The 23,512-nt window shown below is 44.0% G+C and overlaps 1 protein-coding gene across 1 annotated transcript in view; it reads right to left on the minus strand.

Moving 5' to 3' along the window:
- The window catches only part of cdh23 (cadherin-related 23), a 139,697-nt gene that overhangs the window by 54,394 nt on the left and 61,791 nt on the right, over positions 1 to 23,512 (minus strand). The window contains exons 10-13 of the mRNA XM_037464975.2: positions 9,885 to 9,997; positions 7,796 to 7,984; positions 4,906 to 5,055; positions 4,210 to 4,368 (exon numbers count right to left, since the gene is read on the minus strand). Coding sequence (XP_037320872.2) covers positions 4,210 to 4,368; positions 4,906 to 5,055; positions 7,796 to 7,984; positions 9,885 to 9,997 — 611 coding nt within the window. The remainder of the gene's footprint in view (positions 1 to 4,209; positions 4,369 to 4,905; positions 5,056 to 7,795; positions 7,985 to 9,884; positions 9,998 to 23,512) is intronic.

The following is a 23,512-nucleotide window of genomic DNA, read 5'->3' on the forward strand; positions in this document are numbered from 1 at the left end:
TGAACCGACCTCTGTTCAACCTGAGCCCTGCGCACCCATCCACACCCCAGTCTCTCCGTGTCATATCATTCTAACCATCTATTATTAACAGGGAAGCTCCCACATGCAGCCAGGCCTCACGCCTCTCATTGCATTAATGAATTATCATTACTGTTGTGACTATTACCCCATAAAGGCCTGTCTTAACAGTCGCAGGAGCGAAACATCCTCCGCTGTGTAATTTATAACCTTCTGCTCAAAGCATTTATCATAGTGGCTTCACTCTAAACACCACAGCATCTGCTCAGAGGCCGTAAAACACACAGCACGGCATCGCTGGTGGACAAAGAAGAGTGCATCGGATATATTTTATAGAAGCAAGACAAACTATAAGAGGGGAAGGCGCAGGTAAACTGTACGTCTATATGCATATTACCTGTATGTCCTCTCCGAATATATACATACTCTCAGGTAGAGCCTGATGGGTAGAAAGTGGAAACAAACAGGCAGCCACAGAGTTAATAACAAAGAGGGCATTTAGTAAATAAGAAATGAAATGAAAGAGCAGCTGCTGGGGTCTAATGTCTCCAGGGTATGCAAGAGACCGAAAAGACAGGGCGGACAGGCACAAAAGAGTAAATCACAATAAATATTTATAATGATAAGTAACTTTAGACCATGAATATTAATCAGCCACTGCCTGTGTGTGTAGTCCTATGTTAAGCGTATGTCCACGGGGAGCGAGCACTGAGTAACCAACAATGTACATAAGCTGTGATCAGATGAGCCGTGAATATGAACCCAAACAAAGGCATTTCAATTTCATCACACTGCCTGTCTGGCACTTTTTTTTAAAAACAACTGGGGACCAACGTGCATGATTTAAATTAGCATAAAGCATTATATAAACACCACTCAGACCCCGCTCTCTTCACACAAAGTGTTAATTTCGGCATCTATTTTTTTATTTAGTCTTCGTCTTTAGACGAAAATGCTAGTTTAGTTTTAGTCACATTTAGTCATTTTAATCCTTCTTAGAGAAACAAATGTCAGTCTCATGCTTTATTCAACAGGAGTAAGAGACATGAAGCACTTGTCGGAAAAAAGTGAGAAAAGATAAAGAACACTAGGACACACGCGGGTAGCCCTGTGATAGCACACTACCGTAATCTCTAGTATACACCGCGAAATAACGTGCAGGCTTGACTGTGTGTTTTGAAGTGGAGGCTGGCTTGACCGCAGCGATGACTCCGTTACGCTGTTGTTAAAGTTAACATCGCTACCCAGCTGCGACGGACGAGGAAACACAACGAGGACGAGGATGAAAACTGGGACATTTTATTCAAAATATTTCTTGTGTGAAGTTTTGTGGGGCTTTTGAGTTGGTTTTTCCTCAACACACTGATCGGTGTTTCTAGGCTCATCTCAGTATATCAGTAATAGCAATAAAATAATAAAAGTAATAATGCATGTTTGATTTGCATTGAATTATACTGGGATGTTTACTGAAACTGATTGGTTGGCCCTCCCAGAAAAAAAATCCACCAGGCGCCACTGTTCATTTGTATGAGTTACCATGATGTCCCCAAATCAGTTTGGGAAGAAGTAACTGCAGCAATGCACAAACAATTAGGCCGTGGGGATGTTGTCTCATCACTGTCAGTGATATGAGCAGTACTGAAAGGGCAAACACTTGGTAAAACTCATGAAAGATACAGTCTGGTAGAATAACAGATGGGAACATCGCTTAATTGCGATCTTTTGGGATAGCTATCGCTCGGGGGGGAAGAGGGGGGGGAGGGGTTCACGAATCTGAATGGCCAGTTGTTCGATCTCTGGCTAAACGGCTAAAGATGCTAAACTCAAAATCGCTGTGACTCTTTATCACCCGTGATGAGCAAGTTGCTCCTTGTATGGTGTGGGTCGTCCAGCAGTTTGAGGTATTGGAAACTCGTTTACCTCACAGACCTAAAAACCTCTACCTTGACTTTTTTTTAAATCTTGTCCACATCGCCCCCTGCGTCCAGTGTTGATGTTAAAATGAGCTGATCTGCATCTGGCTCTGGTTGAAGGCGCAGACATGAGCGTTGTCAGACACACAAATCTTCTAAGCAAATAAGCACATTTCCCAAAATGTTTAACTATTCTCTTAATGAATCCGTTTGTGTGTTGCTGTATATTGTGGCAGGCTGGCCAGGCCACCTTGAGACAGAGAGAATGAAAGAGCCTTCCTCCCTTCTGGTACAAAAACACAATTTGGCCACCATCTGTTGCACCTCACAGCCATCTGACAGCCTCACCCTCTGCTCGCGTTGTAAAGCCTTGAGTTGTTCGCCGCACTTAAACATGCAGACGGTTGGAGCACCTTGTGGGCCAGGTGCGAAGAGACCCAGGAGAATGGAAAAGTTCAGCAAATGGAGTGACTATTTAAGGCACAGGTACAGAGAGTAAAACACAGCTCGGAACATAATAAGCTGAAGCTAGGTGCACACCTAATGCACATTGCGTGATAACAACCAGTTGTTAGGGACCTTGTGTATTCATTTTGTCATGATTAACACTTCAACTCCAAATGCTTGTGTGCCGTCAGTGGGTCATGGACATGGTTTGTCCTTCCCAGTGGGGCGAGGGACATGTTAGCTTATCATTTCACTTGCTGCCGACTCACAGGAGTGGGTTGAAAGGGGCTCTCTCACAAGGCCTTTTCACATTTCTGTACTCAATACTTTAAAAATAATTACAATGAATATTTCTATACACAATAGGGACATTTCTCCACTGCCACTGAACAATATGAAGCAGAGAAGACGTGGAGGGATATAACTTCTGTCTGTGCTTCTGTGTACGACTTGTTTTACAAATGATGTGCACGCAATGTCCATTTCAACAAGACTAACTGATTATTCACACAAACACAGTTGCTTGTTTGATCAGAGTGCATTCAATGGATTACAGCTGGTGTAAAATTCCGCCCAAATTACTAATAATTAAATCATGATAAAAATCATGACAAACCCACATAGGTAAACAAGTCTGTTCAAACACATCTCTGACCACACATAGACATAAATGCTAATCTTATTGGATAACAAATGTAGAGAGGCCCACAATGACCTTGATATTGTTTTGTGTAGTGTGTGTGTGTGTGTGTGTGTGTGTGTGTGTGTGTCCACTGCTGGTTCTCTGCCTCAGAGAAAAGCTGACTGAGTGTGGGAAACATCTGTTTAATTTCTGTCTACGTTTTGTCTGCTGTGGCCTCTCAGAGGACTCGAATGTGTGTGTGTGTGTGTGTGTGTGTGTGTGCAGGTCAGAATATCGAAGCCCTCATCTAATAGTGTATGTATACGAGTGCTGTCATTCGTGCCAGTGCAGCCTTCACTGAGCGCCGTCACATCTCATTCTATTTACGGCCCATTGGCTCTCCACACAGGCCGCCATCAGGATTCCACGGCGGTCTAACCGCTCCAGCACGAGGCCAACAGCAGCAAGACTTATCGGGTATTACACCGCACTGCAATCTCCTTTCATGAGCAAACAGTCTATAAACACTATTGATTTTCACACTGGGCCTTTTGCCCTTGCATCAGGTGGATTGTGGGCATTCTGTCACAGGAATGACCGATGATGAATAATAATTCAGAATTACAGGGAGGAGAATTTTCTTCCCAATGTGTTTAAAGTAGCTGCTGATCTATGGGACAGTAACTGAAGCGAATCTAAGATGATGAGGGTCTGCAGGGACACTTTGACTCAGAGACTAAAACAAAGGGTACAATGACTGACCTTTGTGGAGTGAAAAACACAACAGGATAATGAATAAATAAATCATTCCTTACCTAGTTTGTGACTAGATTAGTCTAAACTATAATATGTATATATATGAAGTGGATAATTGAATCCTGCAAAAATGATTCCCTAGACTTAAATACACAGCAAGTGAGACTGTGTAAAGTAAATGTTAAAGTAAACTAAATCATGATTGGTTGAGCTTTTGTTGAAGGCAGCTAGCTTGACTCAGCATGGATCACATCTCATATCACCCAGAAGAGTACGGGGTTACATGGCAAAAGCAAACAAGCCACCACGTCACTCTCATTAAAACAAGCCCCATAAAAGGTATTTGTAGGTCATTTTAATCTATTTAGACACCAGTATAAACCCCATAGAGTAATACATCCTATCCTCAGCTATGCACAGTACACACTGTGGTGGTTTCCTCGAGACACTCACCAGGATACGAAGCAGTGATGTACCAGGGGGGGTGTTTTCAGGAAGGCTGATGTTGTACAACGGCGTGCTGAAGATGGGTCGGTTGTCGTTCTCATTGATAAGCTCGATAAAAACCCGAGCGAAACCCACATGGTCCGATATGGACTCGTTGGCATAAAGCTGCAGAGTGATAACAAGGAGTGTAGACACACTTACAATTTAAACAGATGCAATGAAGGAAAAGACCTGACTCGTTTGTAGATTTTGAACTTTAAACCTACCGTAGCACTTTGTGCTGAAGAACTCAATTCAGGTAACTAAGTACGAATTTCACTGCTCAAACAAGACTGCAGCATTGACAAAGGGACATGACCCCATTCTGACTGATTTGTTTTTAATTGTATTTGTTTATTTATTTGAGCAGTACACATGGTGCTCAAAAGGAGTGGACTCATTGGATTGTCCAAACAAATGAATAAAACAGAACGTCCCTTCTTGTTACCTAGCGATCTGTGCAGAGTTCATTCAAAGGCCGTCTCAGAGAAGGGCGACGAAGCTGCTCTGTCTCTATATACACTGATCAACTTCACATCTTTTTAATGATTTGTTTCACATTTATTTATTGAAAATAAAATCAGTAAATACGAGCCTTATACTTCTTTAGAAATACTAGCTAGAAAGCTCCTCTCATCCTGTAGTTTAAAGTTGGAAACTTACTGAGAAGCTGTAGCTGCGAATGTTCTCAAAGTCCAGCGGCACGGCCACGCGCACCCTGATGTCGGCGCGCCCCTGTACCGCCGTGGGGGAGATGGTGAAGTGGTCGGAATTGTTTCCTCTTAGAAACACCTGGAACATGCTGTTCACCCCCTGTCATAGAAGAATGAGAGAAATGAGAGTAAAGAGACAGCCAACTTAGCATATTGTTCATGGCGGCGGCTGTAATCTAACCAGTTCATCTTTGAGATGTTTGTAAGTTTGTGCCAAATTTGAATAAATCCAGACGCACAAGGGGGAGATATTATGTTAATGAGAACGGATTGGATGGGCGGACAACCCAAAACCACGATGCCTCCAGCCACGGCTGATGTGAGGCATTAAATCTTTTTCGGAGATAAATCCTAGTGCAAAAGTCATCATAAACAAAGTCAGGGGTTAAAATGACATCACAGCCCTGAGAAGCTGAGAAAACCTCTCCACTGTCTGGATGCATAAAGCTGCAGGGCGACCAATCATGCGGCCATTGCGGCGGACAGAGGAAGACGGGTGGAGATGGTCGACTGGCATTATGCTGGCGGTTGAAATGGCCCCGTTGTTTTTGTTTTCATCTCTGGGAAAACCATTGTGGCTGATGACTCTTATTTAAACGACCATCCAATATGCAGGGATGTCACCTCAAACTGCCCATAAACGTAATTGCCCGTCCTTTGCTTCTGCCTTTAGAAGCTCCCGATAAACGCACCCTGTCAGACGCGACTGTCGCAAAGTTTGGTGACAAGTCCAAGCTGCAAAAGTTTTAAGAATGCTAACCAAGCGGAAGAGGATACGAAGGCAGCGACACACAGGGAGAGCGGTAACTACCACTTGTACCATAGTCCAAGAAACGAAACGTCAGGCTGTAATCCCTCACACGTGGAAAAAGTGAGATTAAAGCACAGGTGTAGCGGTGTGTGAACGAGTGTGTGTGTGTGTCAGCACTGACATGCAGGTGTAAAAGATCAAGAGAAAAATCGACACTGAGAGACAAAAAAAAAAAAAAAAGAAGCGTCTTGCAGACTCGGCTCATTGGAATGGATGTGTGCGTGACACCATTTCAACGGCATTTCACCTTTCCGTGTGAACTCCCGCTTCCTTGAGCTCTTCTCAATGCATGTTTGTTTCGTGGTATTATGATGAATAAGCAAATCAAAGGTGCCAGCTAATGGACTTGCTTTAAAGGGAGTGCTTTCTAATTAAGCATCTCCGGTGAATCTGGTTCAAATCATCGCAGAATTACCATAGCTATTCCCTAATTTGCGGTGAGCAATCTCAGCCGGGAGCCGCGCGAAGTGGCTGAGTTACCTCCCCAGACGGTGTGCTGCTTTTCCATAGCGTTAAAACGTTGGGTGGTAACCTCCAAGAGGGACCTGCTATCGCATGCCAGGTGTCTGGGTCGTCAGCCCGCCTGAGTGCAGCACTGCACTCACGGTACTGCCCCTCGGGCTCGTCGCTGCAACACATCACCCGTGGAATGGATAAACAGACGCGTTGCAACCAACTCCTGCTATCTCCCCTTAATGGGCTTCCTCTGTTTCTCTTTGCTCCACCAATTATTCAGACTTGCTCCATTGCAAACTACTTTCTGTTCAACTATTTTTCTTGGAGTTCCTCCCTCGCTCTCCTGCACTCGTGTCTGGGTGTCTTTTCTCTCCACCTCTTTCTCTATCCACTTGACTTGCAGTTATCTGTCAAATTCCACCCTGGCGGCTGCTGGGCCCGAATCAATCAGAGTTGACTAGCTTTCGGCTTATCTGCACACCAGGTGATTGATTTTCCTCGTTAGGTATAATTTGACGCTCTATCCCATCTCTTCCAAAGCAAATTAAATTGTAGTCGAGTCCAACATGCGGGTGTGGGCGAGTGTGTGCACGTGAGAGAGAGAGAGAGAGAGAGAGTGGCGGAGTGGCAGAGCGAGCGTAAAGTGAAAAAGGCTTCGGTGTGTGTCTCCACAGTGCGTTAATAGATACAACTAATGGAACACTGCGGACACACTAAAGCGGGCTGTTGTACATGGCTGCTGACAGTCTGCGCACACACACACACACACACACACACATCAAGCTGTCATGTAAGTGTTTTCATAGATGCTGCTGTGGTTGAAACACAAACTAAAGTAAAAGGAGAAGAACACACCCAACAACGGACATTGTTGTTGTACGAAGATCTTATCCGATTAGATCAAGAATATAAATATTGCCATTGAAATAACATCTGCAAACAACTTAATTAGACACAATTTATTCTTTTTGAGATGAGTTTTTAAAAAAAAAAGTCATACAAAAAGAAAGAGTCCCCTGAGCTTAGTGAGAATCCATCATCTGGAGCAGGTTTGCCCTTTGTTGGTGTTGCGGGGACAGAAAACACTCCTAGTTCTAGTGATGTTTCAGAATGGAGGCTCCGCCTTCACATATGAAATAGAGGGAGCTCCAAGCAGACAACAGAAAAGTTTCATTTTGGCCTGTCGTCAAGTTACTCGTGGTATTAACGTTAATTCCATTAACCGCTGCCGGCAACGTTCTTGGTTTGAGCCGACAAGATAACAGATTCATTAGTGTCGGAGCTCAGCGAATCTGTGTGTTTTGCCAACCTGTGTGTCTTCATTCGGAGTTACTCGCACCGCAGCTGCAGAAAGATTAAATCTTCATTTTCACTGGCATGAAGTCAAATGCTAAGGCTGATATTAGTGGAAGGAGAACAGAGCCCCAACACTGGCAGGTGGAGGTGGACAGAATCTCAAAGTAGAGACAGGAGAAGCTCAGATTTGGATCATTTAGATCCGTCACCCTGTTGGTCCAGATAAAGATTCTTAAGAGAGGTACCAAGCCCAACGACAAAAAAGTGATCCACCCACCTCATCCTTGTCTTCGGCCTGGATGAAGAGGGGAAGGGCAAAGCCCACTTGGGCCAGTTCAGTGATGAGGACCCGATACTCTGAGCTGTTGAATGTCGGGGCGTTGTCATTCTTGTCGATTAGCAGGATGGTAAAGGTGGTTCTGACCGTCGCTGCTGACGGACTGCGATCATCGTTTAACTCGGTGGCCTTGCAGAGAGCAACAAGGGGGGGCGAGGAGGAGAAAGAGAAAAAGAGAGAGGGGTGGGACAGAGTGAAAGATTTGATTGCACTGAAAATGTCATTTTAGATGGCGGTGGTCAGCACACAATCTTAGCCAGGTATTTACAGCTGTTCATTTATTGGATCAAAAGGTGGACAGACGGACTCAAAGCAATCATAAAAATAGGCTCAAACTGAGGGCAAGACAGGGCCAGCATATGTGCATCCACACACACACACACACACACACACACACACACACACACACACACACACACACACACACACACACACACACACACACACACACACACACACACACACACACACACACACACACACAATGAGATTTAAGAGTGAAAGGAGTCCCGTTAAGATTGTGCAATTACGCATTCTCTCGGTTTCTGAGCATTGAAGATGTGAGGCCTCTGAAATAAAAAAAAAAAAAATCGGACTGGGAAGGTGTGGTCTTTTATTGATGGAAGAGTGTCACCAGCAGTAGAAGTTGTTATAGGAACAACATGCTGCTCTCTGGGTGATCAACATATTTTAGCCTCTGTAGTCCCAAAGCCAGCAAATCATTCAACCTCCACCTCCACAGCACTATCTAAGCTGCCTGCAGTTGAGAAATTAGTTGTATTACTATAGCACAGTGTAATCAATAGTTGCACCTCCTAAGAAAACACAAGTGGTGAGAGGGAGCGAAAATGTAGGAAAGAAATCCATATCTTATAAATACATTTTTGGGCAGTGTTTTCAGTGTGTTCTTTTTTTCCTCCATTTTCAGCACTTTCACTCTACTTTTCTTCTTTGTAATTATTGATTTCCAATAAAAATAAATACTGGGGCTGGAATATCTAAGTCCCCATCTTTTTTGTAATAAACCATAGAGACGGTTGTTTCACAATATTATATTCTTCATACCCAAATGTCATATAACCTGCTTTTTCTGAGCAATAATCACAGCTGTATGAGTAAATAAATGAAATCATTAGGCGCTCTTTAGGGCCATTTTTTGAGCTGTACTGGTGCAAATCATTTCACTTGACATGCCATCGAAATCCCCAATGTAACATTGCAGTTACAAGGGAAAATGATGTGTTTGATCGCAAATCCTTCCACATTCAGTTGCACTTGGAAATCCATTTCACGGGCCCTCTCACACCCTGTGGGAAATACTCGCTGTACAATACTGGAGGAGAAAACGTGTGTGTGTGTGTGTGTGTGTGGGGGGGGGGGACAAGGTGGAAAGGGGGTGGCTTGAGAGGACAGGGTTGACATGCTAAAAAGCCAAGAGAGGTAGACTTGAGGCTCAGTGGAGAGACTGCGGGATTCAGAGACTGCACCTGCCTCAAAGAAAGAGGAGGGAAAACAAAGGAGCCCTTAGCATTGAGGAGGACACTAAATCCTGTTCCTTTATCTTGTCCTCCTCTGCGCCCCTCGTCCTCCCTGGCTGCTGGATGTTCACAGAACACAAGCCTTCAAGGGGGACATTATCGGAGAATCACAAACACAATGTATCCACCGACGGGCCCAATAGAGGCCCTTGAATTAGTCCGCGACACATTTGTTCCGAGGCTTATTGACGCAGCATCTTTAAACGTATATGATACTGCAGGCAACTTGTTTTTAAGTTAATAAAGTATTGATTCTTAATTATAGCAAAGTGTATCTATATGACACACGAAAGGCTTTAGGATGAGGCGCGGTACAAGGTGAAATACTGCATTAAGCAGGTCCTTTGAGGCCACATCAAACACAGAGCGTGCATTGATTTCAAACTGTATCATGCTGTATCAAAGCCGCCTCTTGATCCACAAGCGAAGAAAGACTTTCGATTGCTCCTCCCGCCGGCGCCCGTCCCCCCCCACCCCATTCAGCAGCTCACCCTGACAGTGAGAGAGAATCCTGCTGAGTAGAGCGGGTTCTCCCTGTCCAGCTGGCCATTGACCGTCAGAGAGCCACTGATGTAGTCCAGGGCGAAAACGCTGTTGGTGTTCCCTGGTCGGACGAAGAGAGAAAGAGACAGAGATAAGAAAGTCAGACGTGGATAAATCAACATAACACCGTGGATGCTGGAGCAGGAGCCTCTGGACAGGCAGTGGACATTCATGCAATATGGAAAGAGCTTTTGCTGTGCTGTCTTTTGTCTCTAGCTGCTTCTGCTGACCCACTACCTCCAACATGGCCACAAACTCCCCTGGATCCCCTCGTTTCAGCTGCCTGCCTTGACTCCACTGCCTCCATTTAGTTTCTTCTTCACTAGATGTGCACCATGGTTACTGTCAATTCACACTCACTGACTTTAAGTCCTATCATATTTTTCATATTTTCTCTGTCAATATAAATAATACGGTATGCTTAATGTATTACTTTAAACTATCAAAGCCTCGATCCGAGCCCAAAATCTTTGAATTGAAGATACAATGCAACCTTTTTGTTTTGATCTTTGAAGGGATCGATGTTCATTTACATCCCTTCACATGGGCTGATGCATTGAATTAACTATGTCATGGTCTATGCACTCCTTCAAAGAATGGTGAGCGCTGCACTGTTCTTAATAAGTGTTCACTATTCACAGGTCTACAAGTTCAAATAATACACCCAAATGTGAAGAGATCTCCCCTTCCCCATTCTTTTTTTGAATTAACTTTGTAGTTAACTTTGTTGCCTCTCTTACACTTGTCTTGACACCCTCTAGTCTGACTCCTCTCTCTTGGGCATCTTGTGGTTATGCCTCTTGCTTGCTAATTGCACCCAGTAGAGGGAGAACACAAACGATGCCCCCAATCGCCCTCACTTCTCCACTGTTAACGTCCCCCTGAAAGGCACATTGCCTCCCCATCACATATCCACACACTCTGAAGATGCCCTCGGCTCAGTCAGACGGATCATGTCTCATTCAAAAACAATGAATGCCTTCACAATTTCATTGGGATTCTTTGTGTCTGCCTCGTTTGATGTATGAGTCCCAAACAAGTCCCTCTGCAATCATGTGATAGCGGCAGTTCATACATGTAAATGTTATCAGTGAGATCTGCACAGTGGTGCAAGCAATGGAGCCGAATGAGTCAAGTGCACATGGAACTTCTTCATTTCTGCCTTGTCAATAGAGAGCGCTCTTACCAGCCAAAAGCACAGCGCACATGTGCTCCTACATACCGTATGTTTAACAGGAGAATCTCTGGAGGACACGCACATATACATGCTGTATCTACACAACAAATACAAGGGGTTGAGGCAGAGTCTATAAAATAAAAACTTAGTGTTTGTTGTGTGTTTAAAGATACAAATAGAAAAACATTAACATGCAACATCCTCGGTGCCGAAAGCGTCACATCTGCTGACTGCTAGGAATCTTGGAGTGACACTTGACAATCAACTCTCCCTCACTGCTGACATTATGGTAACAAAACGTTCCTGTAGGTAAATGCAGCACAACATCAGGGGACTACGTCCCCTTCTCACATCAGGTGCATGGTGCAGGCTCTGGTAATCTCTCGCGTTGGGTTTTGCAACAGCCTCCCAGCAGGTCTACCTGCCAGTGGCATCAAACCTCGCAGCAGTTCGATTGGTCCTTAGCCTAAATGTAGCCGTACTACTCCGCTCCTCGGCCTCGCTTCACTGGCTACCAGTGGTTGCCGCATCCGTTTCCAAACATTGGTGCATGCGTACTAAGGCGGCCAACCGATCAGGTCGAGTCTACCTCTAGAAAATGGTCAAACCGTTCGCCCCCCGCCCGCTCATCGGCTCAACAAAATTCTGACCGGTTCTCCAAAATGGTGGAATGACCTCTCCAATGTCATCAGGACAGCAGAAAGCCTATAGAGCTGAAAACACACCTCTAGCGACAATACCTGGACTAGTTAGCACGTTATTAGTACTTGCGATGGCACTTACTCACACTTTGTAGTTTGGCTCTCGTGAGGAAATTGTACTTTCTTGACTTTTATACTGGGTCTGTACTCTCTTGGTTGAATGCACTTATTGTAATTTGCTTTTGAATTTCAAAAGATTTTAGTTCAATCTTGTAACATAGCATTTTTATTAAATGGTCAAACTACAAACATATCTGTTAAAGACTGGGGTGTTATTCAATTTGGAATTTTACACAACTGAACACCAAAAAGAAGTAATTCAAACTCAGCTTCCTTGTGATTGAAATTGAGAATGGGGATCTTCCCATGCAAAGCTCTCTCCATGATAACTGCTCTTTTCAACTAATTCACCTGCCTGGCTCAGATCAGCTACATTTCACCAAAATGGCTAATAATATAATTACATTAGGACATTTTGGTCATTGTCTTGTCAATAGTTTCTTCTATTATTTACATACAAGTTGAATACATTATTATAAGCTCTATATAATTAAGGGTTGGGTGTCTTTCTCAGGGACACTTGGACATGGCACATGGAGCAAACACGCTTCCTGTTCTGTGGGGTCACAGGGGAACTTCGCAGTACGCGTTCGTATCGAGGGCCCAGTATGAACCTTGAGCTGCCCTTTGAGGGATTACAAATGATTTTCTTTCAGATAGTTTGAAGCAATAGCTGAGGTCCAGACTCTGGAGATTCAGACAGTGAGTCCACAGTGTACAACGGCTGGGGTCAACAGATTAACCCGTGCCTGCGTTCCCCATACCCCACGGCTGCTCCATTATTGCCCTCCTACCTGGACTGGAATAGAGAGTGCACGGTGCTGGCGCAGAGATAGGAGGCCGGCCAGCGGAGAGAGCAGAGCCCTGGGCTAATTAGCCTGGATCGAGTCCAAAAGGTGGAGAAAGCGAGGGAAGTAGAAGGGACAAAACAACTGCTGATTTTGTCCACCTTACATAATCTATTCACCTGTGGAACTGGAGGAAAGTGTTAATGGGAATGTGGTGTGACTCCTGCAGCACTCAAATTATAAGTAACTGAAAATAGTGTCATGCAGATAAGAATCACCAGTAAAATCTTTAACTTGTGCAACAGTATAACTGTTACAATTTTGTTGGTTTTCTAGTTATAGACCCACGCTTAAGATTAGGTTAGGTTTCAAAAAGAACTGTGAGGATTGAATGAACTACTTTGATGATTAAAGAGAACAACCTCAATCATGATTACAAGAAAACAACGTTAACAGGAAAGGTGTAACAACTAACTGTATAACCGCCCGGTGTACCAGTCCCTTTCCAAGCATGTGGAGAACTGAAAAACACACCAATGGTCCTCTCTACATTACATGTCATTTAGCTGATGCATTTATCCAAAGTGACTTACATTGCTATTTATCCCATGGTTTTTACTAGTGCTGTCAATTAAACGCTGTCAGGTAGCGTAGCTGGTGCGGAGGGAAGGCAGGACTGAAACGCAGAGTTCACGAACAGGTGCTCTTTATTCGAACCAAAAAACCGAGGAAGGTGCACCAACGACGAAGGGAACATAGACAATGACGCGACGAGGGCCAACAGGCACACAGGGCTTAAATACACAAGGGAGGTGCAGGTGATTGGACACAGGTGGGAAGACTCAGGCAATCACAGGACAGGACAGGAAGTGAAGCTCACCTAGAGACACGAGAGACAAGAAAACTACAAAATAAGACAGGAAGAGGACCCAAACCGTGACAAACGCGTTATTAACGGCGTTAATGCAAATCCATTTTTTTGGGGGGTGGGGGGGGTGGATGACTGTTGTCTGAAAATGTTAACAAGCTTGTTTGTTTGAGTAGCTGGCTGAAAGCAAAGAAGTAGTAGGTTTCTGAAATAAGAGGCCTGACTGCTTTGTTCACAGCAAACTTGAAAAAAAAATATTAAGCCATGGTTTAACTGCACTTTAGGCTGAGTCCTTGTTTACCTGACATGTGCACTTTGTCATTTTATTTTGTACCGCCCTGTTTGGCAATGTTGTTTTTCAGTAAAATAAAACATGTTGATAAGAGCATTAAAATGAAAAAAAAAATGAATGAAGGGACATTTAGAATGGATAGATTTACGATTAATTGTAGTTAACTATGACTTGATTAATCGTGATTACATATTTTTATTGTTTGCAGCACTAGTTTTTATATTTTTGCCCAGGGAGTAATTCGGGGTTGGGTGTTTTGCTCGGGGACCCATCGGTCTGTAGACTGCCGTAGACTGCCGTTCACTTCTGTGAAATGGCGATCGCCATCTTGGCTGAATGCAATCAATGAGCAGAAGTAACCATATTTGGAATGTGGAGCAGGCACGCTGCATTCTTTGCATAATGGGCTTTTTTTCCTAAATGGGACCATAACTTACAAAATGAACGGTTCGTCAGCTGACTTGTACTTCTACTCCAACAGCCGCTATTTACTCCAACGACTGGGCGCCCACCTGTCCAAGCAATGAGTGGTGGTTGTACATAAACACACAGGTGGTGTAGAGTCCCAGCACACAGTGGGTCCTGCTCTCTCAATGCATCCGGTAAAAAAACACAGGCTCACTGCTTCAGGTTCCACCGAACAGCCTTCCTCTTCTGCTCCGCTCTGTCCGCCTGGACCATCAAGAGTCAGACTGAAGCCACACACCCACTTCCAGGTCCCACTGAGAGGAAAATATAATCATATCCTACCTGCTGACAGAAGTTTTCTCCAGTGATCCTACAGGACACTGTGAATCGGACCTCCCGATTGCTGGACACACCACACTCCAATCCAACGAATGCACACTTCCTATTTGCATTTCATATTCATGGTAAGAGGTGGTGTTTGCGTCTTACGCATTTCCATAGTGAATTCTTATGTAGATAGGGTATGAAAGTGTGTGTGTCGGAGTGCATGTGGTGCTAACTGGCAGAGTTTGATTCTATGATGTGAGACTCCGGGGGATAAGCTGTGCTTTCACATTACCGACAGTACTGGACTGGAAAATGAGAAACCATGCCATGATTTTGTCTAGTGTGGAGTACACACTCAAATGCACTCACACACACACGCCTAAATAGATGCCTACAAGCATGTGCGGCGCACACTCAAACTCCGACAAACAGCCATTATTTCCTTGTGGTGCAAATTTAGTATGTGTGCAATAACTGTGATAACTACTACTAAACCAAATAATTTGCCTCTCTGAATCATCTCAGTATTACCAAAGCATTAAAAAAGCACACGTGTGAATTTTATTGTATCTCATATTGACACATTCACTTTCTCGTGCCACACACAATGAAATGGAGGCTCACATACTGAGAAAGGGTTACTCGATGAAACTCTCTTCTCCAAACATAAAGAGGATAAAATACGAATGCAGAGAGGGAGTGGAAAACAGAAAAAACACACACACACACGTGTGTGTGTGGATTGCCTGGGACGACAGTAGAAATAAGGCATTTCATCTGTTGAGTTCAATCGGGGCCTGCCATAAGTGGATGACAATGACTTTCTCCGAGCAATGAGCTTCTGAGGACAGTCGAAGCAGGAGTTCTCCAAGTGTAATTGCCATGACTAAGCCAGTGACAACTGTTTTCTCTGGTTTGTGACAACACCACGGGGGCGCTGGAACATTTTAGTAATGTGATATGGCACGCAGCCAGTGCTCAGAGTCTCGGGGCTAAGATTTTGTGTACTTTGCTAAATGTACACAAATTAGTGTCACTTTTAAGGATTACGCCTACGGGCAAATCATCATGATGATGATGTCTCAGTGATTGTCTTCACCTCCAAACCGAAATGAGCCAATTCTCCAACACGCCGACACGCGTGCGCACATGCTCATATGTGCACTGACGCTCATGGTTCAGTGTACGACACCTCGCCTTCCCTTTTGTGTGTAAGCCTGTGTGCGTGTGAGGTGGAGTGATAATGGCCCTGTGGGTGTCTTGCCATAGGCAGACGAGCTGCATTTCATGAATACTCAATGAAGTCGCTTCATCAAAAGTTTCCCTTGAAGGAAAAAGGGAATACTGTGAGACAATACGTTGCAGATGAGCAGAACTTTGCCCAGGTGTCGCTCTCTGCGTAGCTGACCCAGCTGGTTCAAATGTGGTAAAAAATGTGGATACATCGGACTGGCATTTCCTCCTCTTGTCTTTTGATTGGGAAACAGATGTGTCACTTTTGTGGGTACCTCCACCTTGAGCCAACACTGCTCTTTTACAGAGGAGAGCCGGTGCAACTGTGCCGACACACTCTGAGACTATTTGAACACAATACTACAGGCATTGGATCCAAAGGTCAACTGAATACAGCTTTGATACTGGAGTGCCAAGACAATTCAATTTCAAAATAATAGAATAGAACATAAGCGACATAACTGAATGGGATGGATAAGAGGTCGCAGTGATCTTGAACTCTGAACATCAAAATCAAATAATTTCACATCATGGGAGAAATGTGAAGAGAAGTGGACCGGAAGGACGGACAACTAGGAAACACAACGCCTCCGGCATGACGCTGGCGCATAGGCATAATGGGCCCGGACTTTACAAAAGGTTCTGTGCCGAACTTAACGCTCCTTATCAGTGACCCACGTCCCGATCAGCGACCAGGCCAAGTTCACAGATTGAGTCCACTGAACATGGGTCTCAGGGGGCACAGAGATGCAGCTCAGCAGGTAACTCTGACCAATGATCACTAGCACACCTACTTAGTCTAAACTGGGCTTCGGAGTCTCTACCTTCTGGTGACCTCCGTTCCAGATGCCGCAGTAGAATCTGAAAGAGATCGACCCACAACCTTCAGGTCTCATGGAAAATAATCAAAGTCAGAGCTATTGATCGCTGGCTCCGATCTGTCATTTTGAGGTGTCTCATTTTCACTTTAAGCAGAACAATGAGCTGGTAGTGTAGTCTTTTCATTTCACTTTGTGTGCGTACGTGTGTGTGAGCAAATATTTAATTTGTGCCTTGAAGAGTTGACTCTAGCTTACCTTACTATCCAATCTTTTTTTGCTGTTTGCTAGACAATACATAATGTGTTTTGTATAAAACAGCAGCTGGTTAAAGACAAAATTGTGTTGGGCATCTGAAAATGTGCTTGCTCAGAAGCTGAGAGCTTAGGACAACTTCAATAAAGGAGCGCCTCTGACGCAGACAGATAAAGATGGTATATACTGTATATGTTAGGATATAATACTGCTAGAAGAAGGCTCTTATTTTTGTTGCTTGTTCACTTTTTCTTCTTATACAATATGTTTCTTTTTATATCTCCTCATGGTGCCAGCTCTGCCGGCTGTCTGCTCTGTTTGCATGATGGAAATACTCATTTATTCACAGGCCTGGCTCTGTAAACGGTAAACAAACAAAGAATTGTCTTGTTTTTACATTCAACATTTCAAATGAAGCTTTGAATATATATATATATATATATATATATATCAAACTAAAAACATTGTTCTGCAGACATTGACAGAAAAGAGGAGCAGTGCGTTTGTATGAATGAGATTATCAAAGACAGAGAGTAGAATAGGAGGTGGACAAAGTGGCATGTAATGTTTCTTAGTTGCAAGTAGTTAGTTATTAATAATAACCATTCAAATAAATGATTTTTCATTTAATTCATATTTTTATATCTAGAAAGATATTTATTATGAATTTAGAGCATAAACTCTGTGGGACGTGGGCTGGCTGAAGAGTTCTTTTGATCCTCTGCTTTTCATTTACACGATTTAATCCAAATGAGGAAACCTGCTGTACTGTATGAGGACCAACTCCTAGTCCAGTGGGGTCTGGACTTGATTGTGAACTGCTCGGCTCTACTAGAGTGGACTGGACTTTGAATTGTGTTGTGATCGGTCTCCCGCGGACTATCTGCCTCCTCTCAGAGATTACATAGCAAGGCGCAGCGGAGAGCCCCCGAGCGTCTAATTGAAAACACGGCAAAATCCCAGGGATGCGGCAGTCGCAACAAAAGCTCCCCGTAGAATAACAGGTATTAGCCTTGTGCGTATGACGGCGTGCCTGCAGGTACGAGTTAGGTATTGTGGAATCAGAGCATCTGGGCGTAGCGGCAGTGGAGGATAGAGATACGTGTGAAAAGGCAGGCGAGGGGAAATAATCGCCTTTAGTACTTATCAGTTTGTCCAGGTGGAAAATGCCGTGGTCCTATCCGTCTGGCCTGTAGGGTGGGAGGGGGGGGGGGGGGGGGCAACAGGGCCGTCCTGTGGCAGTTCACACGCTGCCTCAGACAAAGTCCACGGAAGGTGGCGGATGCTCGAGGCTACGCCTCGTCTCCATCAGTGCATTATGTGGACAAGCCTCAAAATACCGGAGAAATAGAAAAACTGAGTTACCATCTTTTATCAATTTAGATGAATTATTCTGCTTAGGTTGCTGCGAATTTAAATACAAGGTATGTAAGAACTAGGAGCGAGGCTGGCTTTGGGACAAAAGATTTGCTGCAGTTTCTGCAAAAAGAGGGAGGAAGAACATCTAAAAAGGAAGAAAAGGGTCAAGATGGAAAAGGGCTTAAGATGGGATTAGTTGTGCTTGTGTGTGACAAAAGCGATTGAAACAAGCACACAAAGATAAACAAGCGACTGATATGAAAGGCTTGGAGGAAGTCCTTTCATTCTGTGGGACGCTAGGCTGACTTTTATTCTGTTGTTCTAACACCATCATTACAACACAGTGGCTACACAAAGTCTAACGCTTATCCTAACGGACAGTAATACCCTTAGACTACACTTGTTGGCCTCTCACTCTCTCTGTAGGACCCAGATACAGCAAATTACTTTGAGAGAGAACGTTTACGTTCATTGGCTATCTAAGGGGGAATTTTCATATTATAAGATATATAAGATATTTTGCATTTCTATGTGTGTAGCGATGCGTGCTCCCATCCTCTCATGGACCTGTATTATCTGTCTTTGTGCCAGAGGGAGCCCATCTGGGCTCTGCAGCATCCGTCCCTCTGGTTGGACTGATCCAGGGTCTGTGCTCCTGTCTCGGCTGTCCTCGGGGACCGGTTTAAATGGATAATGACTCACATTTTGGGATTGCTGGTTGCTGCAGCTGTTGGCCAAAAGCTTGTGTGTAATAATCTGTGCATGAGAATAAAAAAAAATATAACCCCATGAACAAGCACAGACATGCTAAAACATTCACAGTAGTGTTGGGCCCTCATCCATGAGTTTTTAGGCCCTTAGCCATGCATTTCAGTAAACAAAGGACAATAACACGTACATGTTTGACCCGGGCAGGCTGTAATCACAGCCACCCGCTGGGCACCAGACTCCCAACAGAGCAGTAAAGGGGGACGTGCAGAGAAGTGCACAGAGCTCCCATTGGACAAGGACTGTGTCACGTGAACGGACCCAGTTTTCATATCCTCAAACGCGGCAGAGAGTAGGATTAATGTGGTGTGTTTATAAGAACTAAATAACTAAATATTCATGTTAGCCGTTTGTAAATCCACGAACCCGCTATCCTTGTGCATTGATGCCACACATTTGACCACATCTTAGTTTATTTTCATATTCCTTGCATGTTATCTAACTCTGTCATTTCCGATCCTCCCACATCATCAGCTCATTACCCTCACCTGGTTCTCTTTGCCCTTCTCACCTGCAGCACATCCCCTTATCAGCCACTCGCCATTTAAGCCCGTCACATTCTGTTGTTAGCTGCCAAATTGTCTTGTGTTTTGCAGTTTTCCAGTGGATCCTCAGTTAGTCCGATTGACCTCTGTTCTGACTTTGCCTGCCTTTTGGCCACTGATTCCCTGGCTGCTCCTTTGCTGATTTGTTTGCCTGGCCTGAACTTTTGGGTCAATCTACCTGTCTCTCTCATCGTTGTCTGCGTCGTGCTTTTGGGTTCCAACGTGTACCGCTAACCGTCAGAGTTAATTTGGGCTCCTGCTGCTGTCCTCCTATTGTCTGTGGATTTAATTCTGTGAGAAGTTTCCCGCTGAAGATCTCAAGGTGCCAAGTGTTAATACGCTGAAAGAGATTGTCGCTGCTGGATTTTCTACCAGTGGCTGCCCACATCCGATTCAAAACATTGGTGCTCACGTACCATGCTGTGAATGGATTGGCTCCAGGCCAGGACATGGTCAAACCCTATAACACTCTGCTCTGCATCTACCAAGCTGCTTGTTCCTCCCTCACTGAGAGAAAAGCACTCAACAAGATCACAACTCTTTGCTGTCCTGGCTCCTAAATGGTGGAATGAGCTCTGTGATGACATCAGGACTGCAGAGAGTCTTTACATCTTCCGCTGCAAACAAAAGTTGGAGAACTTATATTGTACTTATGACTCTTATCTAGGGCAAGTTGTATTTGATGAAATTGCACTTTATTTCTTGTTCTTTGGATTTGTATCTTTATGTTTGAAATGCACGTATTGTTAGTCGCTTTAGATAAAAGCGTCAGCTAAATGACATGTAATGTGAAAAAGGATGGAATGGAGATGGTTATAATAGTGTTAAATGAATTATTGCTTAGAAATTGTTGATCTTGATCAGTGTTTGAGTTACTAAACTGTTATACATTTTTCATTACTTTTGTACAGAGTTTTTCAATGGGTATAAACAGAGTGCTCAATCTTAAACTTTCAAAATTCTCAACTCTAAAGGAGTAAATATCAATATTGAGACTTGATTTATAGTATTGGTTCTTATTCCCTGCCCCTTTATTTATTTTGTGATTATTAATAATTCTTTTGATGTAATTCATTTTGTTCTATACATGTTAAGATCATTCTGGTTCAACCTGAAACTGTGACAGGAAAAGGTCATTTCATTCCCTGCAGCTGGAGTCATGGCAACCAGTATCACAAGAGTGAGCAAACAGAAATTTGACTCTATAATCACGTGGTAGCTACTTAAAGAGGATAGCTGCGCCACTGTAGCCTTGTTCTGCTCTCCTCCTGGTATTCCCACATAATACGGTAACCACAGCCGAGAACAGAAGCTTGGTCTACGTTGATTATTTAAAGCGGCTGTAAAAAGCATCTCTTAAAAATGGCCAAATTTAGCTTACTCAGAAATTGTAATGAAGGGCTTACCGTAGTGCCTGGAGGGAGCCAGGTAATAGTGCCGGTCACCCCAGCACCTCTGTAGCTTTTATCTGATCAATGATCATTACTCAGTGACTTTGCAGAAAAAGTGTAAAAAACACTTACAGAAACTAGAAATGATTTTTTTCCTTAAAGGGGACATATTATGGATCATTATCATTTAAAGAAACAGGCACTCAAAACGGGTCACTCTGTGGGGGGCTGTTTCAAATCATCCTTGTAGTATTTTGACGAAAGTTACAGACATTGTTACAGGCATACAATGGGTCCTTTAAAGGAACTCCTGACAACCTGCAGCATGCAATCGATTAGATTAGAAGAGAATATGCTCCTTTTTTATGTTGTTTGTTTCAGTAGTTTTGCGAGAACACATCACACGGCTAAAGTGGCTTTGAAGCTGGTCCTTAGGCTTAAAATTGATACTATACATCACAGCTCAGACCAGTCCACGTCATGAGGTATTACATTACAGATTGCACTGTTTCGTAGCAGAACAACAAGCAATTTAGGAGCAATTATAGCAGCATCTACAATGTTGAGCATCAGGTCATTAAACCGATAACACCTTTGTTTAGGGCTACAACATCCACTTCGGGCACCTAAAAGAAATCCTCATTTTCATTATCAATGGTGGGAAAATGAATTATTGTTGACGTGTGTTGGTTCCAAAAATAAAATTGTTGTGGCACCAAAACGCACAGAAATCCCTAATCGGCAGTGAGGTTACAACCCATTGATGTAGAATGAGACCAGTAGGTCAGAGGTCCTTTAAGGGATATACATCCAACCCTGTGGACCAAGGATTTACACCCTCTCCCCACCCCCCACCGAACCTCCAGCATCATAACAAACAATAACTGCAACACTGCAGGCAAAGCGCTGTTGCGATGCTATCTCTCGTACACATCAAATCGCAGATATGGCCTCTGATTGGAGGAGGGAGAGGAAATCCTCAACTCCGGTTCGACAATCATTAGCATAAATCACAGCTGCAATTAAAACCTCGTTTATCTTAATTACCGAGCTAATGAGACGAGTCCCGCAGGAGCGAGCTCCACTCTCTGAGGACAACCGGGGCGAGGAGGCAAGAAGGCGAGGGAGGAGTCACGCTTAAGTCTGCAAACAGGCACGCCCTCGCACTAATCGGACGGCTGCAGAGCACTGTGAGCCCGGAAAGACAGAGACATATGCAATAGTACATGAACAAGCACACACACACACACACACACACATAAAGTCATCAGACAACCTTACCCTCCCTCTTTTAACTACTGGCACTGCATCACCCTTCAACTTCCATTATCTATCAAACTTATAATGATTTTATCAGGCCTACAGGCTCCATCTCCATGAGGGCTCAGTGCGGTGCTATAACTCTTGATTTTTCAACGACTGGGAATACATCGCAACACCTAATTAATGTCTTTTTAATGCTCTTCTCCTCTAGAGCTTAACTCAGCCCTTCAACTTTGCAGCAAACACAAAACACACACACACACACACACACACACAACAATACAACACGTGGCAGCAGATGGTAAGTGAGACTGAGTAGGCGTGTGCACTGAATGGGCGCAAAGTGTTTATGGTGAGCTCCGTGAAGAAGCGGTCCGGGCTGTGGACTGTGGACGCACGCACGGCAGCACACACACTCACAAATAATGCATGGCCGCGCACGTGTTCACCCAAAATGCACGCACGTGGGGTCAAATTCCTTCGTTCAGCGGTGACTCAGCAGATGGCAGAACAATGACTATCTTCATCACCCGAAATGCCCGTGGTGCGGAAGGCTCGAGCAGTGCCAGCCCTTATCAGCCAGCTGGCCATTAGGGAGGCCCCGACGTCCTTCCATCCCAGTCCTTCTGGGCTCCACAGGGGGCATGCAGAGTTTAAAAGGATACAGTCTACATGCTGTAATCCTCCCAACGGGTGTTTATTTTCACCACACAGATCAATGTTTCACCGTTTGGGGTCCAAACGTTAATAATGATGAAATTCCAACACCCTACAGGGGTATTAAAGCGGTATTACATCAGTGCCTGGACCGCAGAGTCATGAGCCGCGTTTTATCTTAATAGGAATATGGAACTTGACAAAAAAACATCCACAGAATTTTTGATCAAATAAGTAAATTCAACCGGAGTTTATTTGACTTCAACACTCCCATTCAGTGACTTAAATGAGCACATTTAAGTCACAAATACACAGATTTGAGAATCAAATAGATCGTTTGATTTTTTTACAGTGTATTTTTATAACTTTACTTATTGCTTATTGGGGCTTCCGCCTGAAGTAGCTTAACTGGCTTCAGTGTGGCAACGTTCGTTTATCCATTAGCAAACGTTCTATAGACAGTGGCCACATGGATTGTATCATAGTTTCAGTCTCTGTGACGTCACCTTTAGTGTAACCGTTCGGCGTTTATCTTTCTTAGATCTACGGGAATCAAATTGCTTTTAGATGAAGCCTCAAGTGGTAATATGAGAAACTGCCGTTTTTGGCTATTATGTGTTGTCTTCATTTTTCAGCAGTGGTGTTGGCTGCTTGGTGCAGTGGAAT

Source organism: Pungitius pungitius, chromosome 13 (genome assembly GCF_949316345.1).
Source record: "Pungitius pungitius chromosome 13, fPunPun2.1, whole genome shotgun sequence".
In the NCBI taxonomy this organism is placed as follows: Eukaryota; Metazoa; Chordata; class Actinopteri; order Perciformes; family Gasterosteidae; genus Pungitius; species Pungitius pungitius.